Source organism: Macaca fascicularis, chromosome 15, assembly GCF_037993035.2.
Source record: "Macaca fascicularis isolate 582-1 chromosome 15, T2T-MFA8v1.1".
NCBI classification, from domain to species: Eukaryota; Metazoa; Chordata; class Mammalia; order Primates; family Cercopithecidae; genus Macaca; species Macaca fascicularis.
Window position 1 is genome coordinate 10,872,186 of NC_088389.1, and position 11,935 is coordinate 10,884,120.

The following is an 11,935-nucleotide window of genomic DNA, read 5'->3' on the forward strand; positions in this document are numbered from 1 at the left end:
GCGAGAACGCTGGAGAGCAGTGAGGAGGGAGGCAGCTGGTTTCCTGGGGTGTCCTCGACTTGTTCAGCTTCATTAAGCTGAATGCTTTTCTCTCTGAAATCATGGCAGAGATTCTTCATGGCTGGTGAATCTTTTTTTTTTTTTTTTTTTTTTTGAGACGGAGTCTCGCTCTGTCGCCCAGGCTGGAGTGCAGTGGCCGCATCTCAGCTCACTGCAAGCTCTGCCTCCCGGGTTCACGCCATTCTCCTGCCTCAGCCTCCCGAGTAGCTGGGACTACAGGCACCCGCCACCTCACCCGGCTAGTTTCTTGTATTTTTTAGTAGAGACAGGGTTTCACTGTGTTAGCCAGGATGGTCTCGATCTCCTGACCTCGTGATCCACCCGTCTCGGCCTCCCAAAGTGCTGGGATTACAGGCTTGAGCCACCACGCCTGGCCATGGCAGGTGAATCTTACTTAGGGCAGAGGTTCCCCAACTTTCTTGGTTCATATAGTAGCTCCCTTAGTGTCTCAGTCAATTTTTTTTTCTGCAGCCAAAAAGAAACACTTAACAGTTGTGCTCATTAAGTCGATCTGAATAACTTAGTGAGTATGAATGTCCTAAGAACTTAGTAGGTGTTTAGAAATAATACACATAAATTTAAAAAAATAATAACTGCAATTACTAATGCCTCGTGTGCACCTATTGGGCACTGCATGGCATCTCAGACCTTGAAATCAGAGTGGACAGTGACACCCTCATTTCCTGTTTCACACTGGTTTTCCTTGTGGTGCTTTGTATCACTGCACCCAAAAAAGCCCAGCTTCACAAAGACGTCATCCACAGTCGCAGCATCATTTCCAGCTAGTTGGTAATTCACAGGGTGTCCAACAGATGGCGCTGCGTCTCCCTCGAAAATTTAAAATCTTTCTGCGGCCTCTCTGAGTTTGCTGGGTAGCCTCAGGGCTCTTTGGTGCACAGCTTGGGAACTGAGAATCTTAGGTCTCTTTTTTTCTTTTGTTAAACAGTAAGGAACTCAGAAATCAACCATAACTTACTTTTTAAAACTAAGATATCAAATCCTGAGGGCCCAAGAAAGTAGAGCCGTTGAGCTAGGCATTCCCAGTCCTTTGTGGGCTGGTGGCCAGGTAGGCTTGTGATCCGGCCTGTCAGTGCTCCTCAAACTTCATGTCCACGTCTCTTTGGGTAGACGAAACTGGAGGACTGCAGGAACATGATTGCAGAGCTGCGGATAGAATTGAAGAAGGCCAACAACAAGGTGTGTCACACTGAGCTGCTGCTCAGTCAGGTTTCCCAAAAGGTAAGAAGAAATGAGGCAGACCTGAATCTGTTGAAACACCATTTGCTAACATTCTTCCTTCAGACAGGTTAAAGAAATATATTACTTGAGTGTCTGTGTCATGGGTTCCCAACGGGAAGTAGTTCTGCTGCCCCCATGTTCCCTGACATTTGGCAGTGTCTGGAGACATTTTAGGTTCATGTTTTTGGTGCTACTAGCATCTAGTGGGTCGGAGCCAGGGTGCTGCCAAATATCCTACAATGCACAGGCAGCCCCCTGCAGCAAAGAAGTATCCGTCCTAAACCCTGGTCTATGTGTATCCCATGGAACCCTTTCTTCACACTTTGTTTACATAAGTGTCAAAAGTTTGTTCAGGTTTTTGAGCGTGATTCCTCCTTCTTTGGGAACCACTGCACTTCATACATCATTTTGTCAAGAACGGTGAGTTTTCCCTAGGGCTTTATGCCACTGGGCCTTGGTGGTATACCTGTCCACCTTCTCCAGGTGTTCTGTGGGTGGCCAGTTTTGATGGACTGCATTCGTGCTGTCCCCTTTGCAAAGCACAGTTCCGAAGTGCATTTCTATTTTTGTTGTCCTTGGGTGCCATCCTCCCCACCTGCCATTATGTCAGAGACTGTAAATCGATGGGACTTGTTTATTTTGCTTTAACATTGAAATAGTGTGCTCCTAGCTGATTCCCTATTTCATGTCCATGTGCTAGTTTTATGTCGTCGGATTTTTCACTTTGCTTATGTTTTTTGGCTAGCTCTCAAACAGTGAGTCGGTCCAGCAGCAGATGGAGTTCTTGAACAGGCAGCTGTTGGTTCTTGGGGAGGTCAACGAGCTATATTTGGAACAACTGCAGAACAAGCACTCAGATACCACAAAGGTATGCCAGGGCTCAGGGAGCCAGACCTTAGTGGGGAAAGCATTTCAGACCCAGACAGTATGTCTCTGGCATGTTATATAGAATGGCTTGATGACTTGTTTCCTAAAAGACGGAGTGGCAGTCCCACTTCCCCCTGGTCCAGATAGACAAGCACTTTCCAGCCACCGTGTGAGCTTGTTTCTCCTGTTGGGTTGCTTTGAAGTTAACTCGCACTGAAAGCACCTAATGGTAATTGGTACAGAGTAGGTGTAAAGTGTTTCCTTTCTCTTCCCTAAGCCCCCTTTCAAACAGGGAGAGAAAAAAAGAAGGATGGGGGACCAATTCTGTTTAACATACCTCTCAGGACTGTGGGTATAGACTGGCGTACATACCAGTTTTTTTTTCCTTTTAATGTTGGATTTCTGCAGATGGTAGTTCAGTCCTGGCAACAAGGCCAGCATTGGGATGATCTTACGTTAATTAGTGCCTCACCAGTGGTGTCGAGGCAGAAGTTTTAAGTCACTTTATAAATAGCCTCAGGTAATGTTAGTGAATGAGGTGGGAATTGAATTTTAATAGTAACTGTTCAGTTGCTTCCTGTCACTAACTTCTCCATCACACATGGGCCTCCTTTCTAGGTTTCTTGGGCATGTGCTTTGTAAAGAGTCCTTTTCGCCGGATGTAGAGAGGAGTCTTAGAACTGGAGATAGTAATTTTCCTAATATAATTACTCTTTATTTCTTGGCTCCTCTCAGCTCTCAGAGTCAGACTCCCTTTCTTAGAAGGATGTTAAATGTGGTACTTTCTCTAGAAAGCATCTGTCACTTATTTTGGAGGTGTAATGACTTTGGGAACAGAAAGGGGGAGAAACAGATCCGCAGCACAAGAGAGCTCCTGAAAAAGCTGCTGAAACGCGCCCGTGCCATCTCCTGAGCGAAGCCTAGACGGGCGGCCTCCATGGAGCCCTTGTGCTCTTTGGGACCTTGAGTAGCCTCCTCTCCGTGGAGCCCTGTTTCCCAGTTCATTAAACAGGGGTGATGCAGCTGAGTTGTGATAGTCAGGATGCCTTCAATTGTAGACAACAAAAACCAAACTAGGGCTGGGCACGGTGGCACATGCCTATAGTGCTATTTGGGAGGCTGAAATAGGATTGCTTGAACTCAGAAGTTCTAGACCAAGCCTAGCAACATAGCAAGACTTCATCTCAAAAAAACAACAAAAACAAAAAACACTCAACTGGCTTAACAGTGGAGAATTTTATTATTTCTCTTGACAAGAGGTCGTGAAACAGGTGAGTTCCAGGTTGGTCAAGTTGGCCGTTCAGGGACAGCATCGAGGAGCCAGGCTCTTTCCATTCTTCTGCACTGCCTTGCTTATCCTGCAGGCCTGGTCCTCCAGCTAGCTGCACTCATGGTTGCCAGGTGTGTGCCACAGGCACAGATATGACAGGCAGACACAGTAATGTCCCACAGAAGAGGACAGCATCTCTTCCTATTCCTCAGCAAGAAAATCTTTCCCAGGCCGGGCGTGGTGGCTCACTCCTGTAATCCCAGCACTTTGGGAGGCAGACGTGGGTGATCACGAGGTTAGGAGATCAAGACCATCCTGGCCAACATGATGAAACCCCGTCTCTACTAAAAATACAAAAAATTAGCTGAGTGTGGCGGCCCACACTTGTAGTCCCAGCTACTTGGGAGGCTGAGGCAAGGGAATCGCTTGACCCTGGAGGCGGAGGTTTCAGTGAGCCGAGATCATGCCACTGCACTTCAGCCTGGTCAACAGAGCGAGACTCTGTCTCCAAAAAAAAAAAAAAAAAGAAAGAAGAAAACCTTTCCCAGGTGCTCCCACCATACTTATCTCCCCTGTTGACCGGGCCTGTCCTGTGCCCATCCCTAGCCTAGTCATTGCCTCAACCCAGTCAGGATTTGCCCCCGAACCTGGAGCTAGGGTTGCTCTTGTTCCATCCCGAGGAGAAGGAAGAGTGAGTGGTGGGGAATCAGGGGGGAACAGTTGGTAGGGGTAGCTGTAAGGATTAGTGAGAGGGCACGGATGTTCCTGGCGGATGTTCCTGGTTCAGTGCTTTGCATGATTATCCATGAATAAGTCCTATTGTTTATGACAAAGGCCAGATAGATGCGTTCAGCTACCCTGTGCTGAAGTCTGGAGCCATTTAGCACAGCTGGAACAGCCACATTATCAGAGCCAGTTCTGAGTTTAAATCAGTTGCATTCTGTAACAAGGAGGCATTGGGCTCACCAGACAGCATCAAGCCAGGGGCGCCTTCGTGAAAGCTCATCTCCTTGCTGTTTACGGTTTATTATCTTTTCTAAAAAACAAATATATGGCAAATTTTATGTTTTGTACAATTTACCACAGTAAACATACACACACAAAAGTAACACAGGCTTAAAAAAATATCCTTTCCGCCTTCTTTCTGAGCATTAATGTGTACTTGCTCTGGGTTTCAAGCTGTTCCAATCTGTCGGCTGCAGGCCATCCGCCTTAGCACGATCAACAAACCTTGTCAGGGCACCCAGTCTGCAGAGGCTGCTTTGCTTGAGCAGACCTGCTCCACTGGCGTTCCATTCTGTAGCCCCACCTGCGCTATTGTCAGGAGGGGGAGAAAAGGAGAAAGAAAGCAAGTGGCCTGCGGTACCACTAGACTGAAATGATAGCCGGATACTGGCGGATTTTTCACTTGGTGTTTTGGATACGTATATGTTCGCATAGTTGATTGTACTATTCACACAGTCTTGTAGTCTGCTTTTTAATCTTTTTACTGATACCATATCATTTTTTAAAAAGACTTAGAAATATAGGATGTATTTTAATTTACTTAGCTGTTCCCCTGACATTAGACTTAAATGATGTTTCCAGGTTTTTGCTCTTATAAATATGCTGTGATGATTATTTTTGTGCAAAATCTCTATGTTTCACATGCTTTTCTTGGGGATTGATTTCAAGGAAGGGTTACTAGGATAATACTACCAGCTTACTAAAGTGCCTTCTCAGTCCTTCTTACATTGTCTTTTCAAAATGGATACAGCGTGTTTATTTTTTATAAGTACTAATTCTAGTCTTTTTTTTTTTTTTTTTTAGGAAGTAGAAATGATGAAAGCTGCCTATCGGAAAGAGCTAGAAAAAAACAGAAGCCATGTTCTCCAGCAGACTCAGAGGCTTGACACCTCCCAGAAACGGATTTTGGAACTGGAATCTCACCTGGCCAAGAAAGACCACCTTCTTTTGGAACAGAAGAAATATTTAGAGGATGTCAAACTCCAGGCAAGGTAACTTTCATCAGGAAAGGCTTTTGTGTTTTTATTAAGTGGAACTTCCTGTATTCTGGCTGGTCTGTATCTTTCAGAGGACAGCTGCAGGCTGCAGAGAGCAGGTATGAGGCTCAGAAAAGGATAACCCAGGTGTTTGAATTGGAGATCTTAGATTTATATGGCAGGTTGGAGAAAGATGGCCTCCTGAAAAAACTTGAAGAAGAAAAAGCCGAAGCAGCTGAAGCAGCAGAAGAAAGGTAGGAACAAAGAACTGATTAATGACCTTGGGATTAAGCTGTCAATTACAGCAGAAGGACTGTGTCACATGGTGTGGGAAGCAGTTATAGCTGATTAGACAGGGCTGCAGCGCTCAGCTCACTCCATTTCAGAGACCCACTCTGACGTTCCTTTCCTCCAAACGTCCAGTGATCTCTTCATGTTCCTTTTCCCGGCCTCGAGTCCCTCCATACAGCCACAGGAAGTGTTCACACTTAAGATTGCCACCTAGTATCCCTAGTTGTGACTTAGGTTTCTCTTGATGAGATCTCTTGCTTGAGTCCAGTATTATAAAACAGAGAGTGGGCTAGCAGAGTTCAGCATCAGTGTGAGTGAGTGTCAGTGTAATTCCACATCTTCCAAATGTGGATGCCTCAATCACCAGCTCCTTCTTTCCTCCCGGGCTTTCTTACAGGCTTGACTGTTGTAATGACGGGTGCTCAGATTCCATGGTAGGGCACAATGAAGAGGCATCTGGCCACAACGGTGAGACCAAGACCCCCAGGCCCAGCAGCACCCGGGGCAGTAGTGGAAGCAGAGGAGGTGGAGGCAGCAGCAGCAGCAGCAGCGAGCTTTCCACCCCAGAGAAGCCCCCACACCAGAGGGCGGGCCCATTCAGCAGTCGGTGGGAGACGACGACGGGAGAACCGTCTGCCAGCATCCCTACCACTGTGGGCTCACTTCCCAGTTCAAAAAGCTTCCTGGGTATGAAGGCCCGAGAGTTATTTCGTAATAAGAGCGAGAGTCAGTGTGATGAGGACGGCATGACCAGTAGCCTTTCTGAGAGCCTAAAGACGGAACTGAGCAAAGACTTGGGTGTGGAAGCCAAGACTCCCCTGAACCTAGATGGCCCGCACCCATCTCCCCCGAACCCGGACAGTGTTGGACAGCTACATATCATGGACTACAATGAGACTCATCATGAACACAGCTAAGGATGGTGGTCAATCAGTGTTAACTTGCATATTGTTGGCACAGAACAGGAGGTGTGAATGCACGTTTCAAAGCTTTCCTGTTTCCAGGGTCTGAGTGCAAGTTCATGTGTGGAAATGGGACGGAGGTCCTTTGGACAGCTGACTGAATGCAGAACGGTTTTTGGATCTGGCATTGAAATGCCTCTTGACCTTCCCCTCCACCCGCCCTAACCCCTCTCATTTACCTCGCAGTGTGTTCTAATCCAAGGGCCAGTTGGTGTTCCTCAGTAGCTTTACTTTCTTCCTTTCCCCCCAGAATGGTTGCGTCCTTTGAACCTGTGCAATATGAGGCCAAATTTAATCTTTGAGTCTAACACACCACTTTCTGCTTTCCTGAAGCTCAGATTACTGGGTTGGCTCTCAGTTAGACCAGGTAGTTTGTGGCATTGCAGGTAAGTCTGGTTTTGTCCCTTCCAGGAGGACATAGCCTGCAAAGCTGGTTGTCTTCACTTGAAAGCTGTCACATGAGACTTTTCCACTGCTTTTTGATTCTGAAGTTCAGCATCTAAAGCAGCAGGTCTAGAAGAACAATGGTTTATTCACACTTACATTCTTTTGGCAGTTCTAATAAGCTTCCTAGAAAGTTCTGTGTAAACAGAAGCCTGTTTCAGAAATCTAGAGCTGGCACTGTGGAGACCATACACCCTTTGGGAAAGCTCTTGTCCCTCTTCCCCCACTACCTCTTATTTATTTGGTGTTTGCTTGAATGTTGGTACTATTGTGACCACAGGCTGGTGTGTAGGTGGTAAAACCTGTTCTCCGTAGGAGGCAAGGAGCAGTCACTGGGAGAGGTTAACCGAGAAGCACTTGAGCATGAGGAACTGCACCTCCAGTCCATCTCAGCTTGCTGGGCCTTTTGTTAAACCTTCCTGTCTGCTGGCCTCCCTTTGTGTGCACACGCCTCTTGTTCATGTCAGCTTATTTGTGACAGTGCAGCAGAAAGGCTCTGAAGGTCCAAAGAGTTTCTGCAAAGTGTATGAGACCATCATTTCCCAGGCCGTTAGGGTTGCCTCACTGTAGCAGGTTCTAGGCCACCAGAAGGGGGGCAGCTTTTTCATACCAATTCCAACTTTCAGGGGCCGACTCTCCAGGGAGCGATGTCATCACACTGTCCATGTTAGTAATGGCAGAGCAGTCTAAGCAGAGTCCGGGAGAATGTTGGCAAAAGCTGGCTGTGTATGCCCACTAGGCTGCCCCACGTGCTCACGAGAGATGACACTAGTCAGAAGAGTGGCAGTGGCAGAGAATCCAAACTCAACAAGTGCTCCTGAAAGAAATGCTAGAATCCTAAGAATTGTTGCCTGGTGTTCCAGCTGAGGCAGGGGAGAGCTGGTAGGAAGGAGCCAGTGAACTTGGCTTTCCTGTTTCTATTCTTTGATTAAAAAGAATACAAGGATTCAGTCATAAAGAGGTAAAAAACTGTCATGGTACGAAATCTTAGTGCACACGGAGGCTTCGAGCACTAGAGAATGAAAGTTTTTTTTTTTTTTTTTTTTTAGCATGGCAATAAATATTCTAGCATTCCTAACTAAAGGGAGGTAGACAGTTGGAGACTCTATGTCACCCTGGCTATACCGGCAGAAAACCTGTTCAGGCAGGCTTTCTGGGTGTGACTGATTCCCAGCCTGTGGCAGGGCGTGGTCCCAACTACTCGGCCTAGCACAGGCTGGCAGTTGGCCCTGAATTGTCAGATGTGGAGTATTAGTGACACCATACGTTTAATTCAGCTTTGTCCAAAGGAAAGCTTAAAATCCAGTACAGTCTAGTTTCCCGGTTCAGTTTTAGAAAAGGAAAACGTGAACAAATTTAGAAAGGGAAGGAAATCCCATGAGTGAATCCTGAAACTGGTTTGAAGTACTTTCCTTCTAGAGATCTGTGCCACAGAACAAGATACTAGGCACTTAAAGCTTTTTCCTTAATTGGCAAAGGAAAAGAGGCCCAGGTGAAAAAGAAAACGCATTTTAGAAATGGACAGGTTGTCAAAATAAAGGGAAGAAAGGGGGCAGCATGGACAGAGGCCTAGGCCTGAAGCTCCATGGACATGTCTGTGCAGGGCCCTCAGCTCGTCCATCCAGCCTGGGTGTCCCTTTCCTCAGCTTTATAACAAAGGTGGCTCCAAGCTCAGGTGCCTCTGAGTTCCAGGAGGCTGTGGGTTTCACTCAACCACGGATGGGAGAATGAGACCTGGAGTCATGGTGAAGGGGCCCAGCCTAAAACTGTAGGCTTTCATGTTGCACAGAACTCGAGTCAGTAGTTAGGTTTGGTTTGGTTTTGGAAGTGGTAAACCTGCCGAGAGTCACTTGGTCATGCTGCAGTGAGTAGTTTTAAGGATGGGAAAGGTGACAGTAGGACTCTCGAGAGGCAATTCAGTCCTGGGCAAAGGTATTAGTACAGTAAGCGTTCAGGGCAGAGTCTATCTTGAAACCAATTAAGCAGCTTGGTATTCATAAATACTGAGATTGGATGGCCTCCATCCAGGAATCACTATGGGTGAGCATACCTGTCTCAGCTGTTTGGCCAATGTGCATAACCTACTCGGATCCCCACCTGACACTAACCAGAGTCAGCACAGGCCCCGAGGAGCCCAAAGTCTGCTGCTGTGCAGCATGGAATTCCTTTAAAAAGGTGCACTACAGCTTTAGCGGGGAGGGGGATAGGAAGACGCAGAGCAGATGAGCTCCCGAGTCCCTGCAGGTGAATAAACACACAGATCTGCATCTGATAGAACTTCAATGGATTTTCAAAAAGCCATTGACAAGACTCTGCCATAAAGTCTATAAAAATTGTTATTATGGGATTGGAAGAAACACGTGGTCATGAATATAAAAAAACTGAAACCCAAAGGTAGGAAGGTCAAGGTCACTTCTTCGATGGAGAAGTTGTGAAAGATGTCATTAGAGAGGAGTGTTAGGACCAGCATTACTAAGGCAGGTGGGCAGACAGTGACCTCTCTAGGTGTGCCCACAGAGTTTTTCAGGAGAGAAAACTGCCCGACCTTTGGGACTAAGCTGCAGAATCTTCTTACTAAGCTTGATGAGTGGAGAGGCAAGAGGTGAGCTACTTTGTGAGCCAAAGCTTATGTGACGTGGTTGGGGGAAACAGTCCAAATTGTTCTGAGAAGGTGAACTGTTACAACCCAGGAACAGGTCCTGGAAGCCACTGACAATTAGAAAAATTCACCCACCATGCCGCACATTACTGGGTAAAAGCAGAGCAGCAGGGAACAAAACTCCAGACTCTTGGGCCGTCCCCATTTGCAACAGCACATGTAGTTTCTGGTATAGTTGTTGAGAAAGAGAAAACTCTAGCCGTTGTTCAGAGGAGGATGTATAAAATGGTCCTGGGGATGAAAGGATCTGTGAGACCACAGAGGCTCAGACTCGCTGTTAAGAATAGAAAACTGGGTATGTGTTTCATGTAGCCAGCAGAACCGAAGTGTGCTGTGACAAGCCAATGTGAATTTCTACCAAATAGTAGAGCATACCACTTGAAGAAGGAACTGAAGAGCAAACAAAAGTTCTCCACAGCGAGACTCACCTTATCTCACTGAAAGCACTAAGAGGTGGGAGGAGGCCTGTACAGGCTGGAGGAGGGTTTGGGCAGAGCGAAGGCCCGGCCAGGACCTTGGTGAGATGGAGTGCCGCCCACCTCCTGCGGATACTCTTGGAGAGTGGTCCCCCCAGGGGGCTCTGCCCCACCTGGAGAAGAAAGCTGCCTTGTGTGGAGTGACTTAGATCAGTACACGATCTATCTGCTGCACCTTCACTCTCCAGGGTACATGCTTTAAAACTGACCTGCCACAAGCGTTGGAAAAATGTATCCAGTCTGAAGATGTTTGTGTGTCTGTTTACATCCAGAGTTCTGTGACACATGTCCCCCAGATTGCTGCAAAGATCCCCAAGGCATTGATTGCACTCGATTAAGCTTTTGTCTGTAGGTAAAAACAAGTTTAGGTCGAGGACTGGCCCCTACGCTGCTGCTGTGACCCTTGTCCCACATGGCTTCTCTGTCCGGAACTCTTCGATGTGCCCAGGGGAGCATGTTCCTGTCTCCTCCATGCCGTCCTGCAGTCCGTATCGGCTCGTCTGAGGGAAGAGTAGCTGTAGCTACAAGGGAAGCCTGCCTGGAAGAGCCGAGCACCTGTGCCCACGGCTTCTGGTCATGAAACGAGTTAATGAAGGCAGAGGAGTTTCCTCCTCGCTTCCCAGCGCCACATTACCCACCCTCTGAGATAAGTAGGCTGGTTTAACCATTGGAATGGACCTTTCAGGGGAGATCCTGAGAGTCTGAGAACCCCCAGACCAACCCCTCCCTCCCTTTCCCCACCTCTTACAGTGTTTGGACAGGAGGGTATGGTGCTGCTCTGTGTAGCAAATACTTTGGCTTATGAAAGAGGCAGCCATGCATTTTGCACTAGGAAGAATCAGTAATCACTTTTCAGAAGACTTCTATGGACCACAAATATATTACGGAGGAACAGATTTTGCTAAGACATAATCTAGTTTTATAACTCAATCATGGATGAACCATGTGCGGCAAACTTGCAGTTTAAAGGGGTCCCATCAGTGAAAAGAAACTGATTGTTTTTAACGGACTGCTTTTAGTTAAATTGAAGAAAGTCAGCTCTTGTCAAAAGGTCTCAACTTTCCCGCCTCAATCCTAAAAGCATGTCAACAATCCACATCAGATGCCATAAAAATGAACTGCAAGATAAAATGGTACAATCTTAGTGAATGGGAATTGGAATCAAAAGGGTTTGCTGTCCTTCTTAGAATGTTCTAAAACGTCAAGGCAGTTGCTTGTGTTTAACTGTGAACAAATAAAAATTTATTGTTTTGCACTACTCTGCTGTGTGGACATGGAGTGGCTTACACTGGCCTTGGCAGGCTTATAGGTCAAGCAGGGGACTGATCCAAAGATACGAAGCCTTAGGGTCTGGTTTGGCTACCTTGGGTGACTGGAGGAGGAACCTGACGAATAATGGATTTGGGCTTTTGTCTCTAAGAAGACTCTTTTTGTTCTGGCAAATTATCTGGTGCACAGCCACACATCCTACCTGTATCTGCCTCAAATTCATGTTCTTCCTCAAAGAGTGGCCAAGGGGCATAGTGTGGGAGGGGGTGACTCGAATCCTGTCTACAGAGAAACCCCCAGAGCCAGGCTGTCTGCAGGGGTGTGTTGTTCCTCCGTGCTGGCATGCTGGGTGTCTCGGAGTCCTTTTGGTGGCACTGCACTGACATGTCAGTGCTCCAGAGCTTGCCCTCTTGAGC

The 11,935-nt window shown here is 47.0% G+C and overlaps 1 protein-coding gene across 50 annotated transcripts in view; it reads left to right on the forward strand.

The window, feature by feature from the left end:
* TSC1 (TSC complex subunit 1) overlaps window positions 1–11,508 on the forward strand; it is a 53,696-nt gene extending 42,188 nt beyond the window's left edge. For 41 of the 50 annotated variants that reach the window (XM_015436281.3, XM_074016128.1, XM_065529932.1 and 38 more), the window contains 5 exons: window positions 1,189–1,299; window positions 2,045–2,167; window positions 5,246–5,433; window positions 5,511–5,672; window positions 6,107–11,508. In XM_015436281.3, the coding sequence (XP_015291767.3) occupies window positions 1,189–1,299; window positions 2,045–2,167; window positions 5,246–5,433; window positions 5,511–5,672; window positions 6,107–6,626 (1,104 nt within the window). In that variant the 3' untranslated portion in view covers window positions 6,627–11,508. The remainder of the gene's footprint in view (window positions 1–1,188; window positions 1,300–2,044; window positions 2,168–5,245; window positions 5,434–5,510; window positions 5,673–6,106) is intronic. The other 9 variants (XM_074016132.1, XM_065529938.1, XM_065529939.1 and 6 more) reach the window with 1 other exon arrangement.
* The last annotated feature ends 427 nt before the right edge of the window (window positions 11,509–11,935 follow it).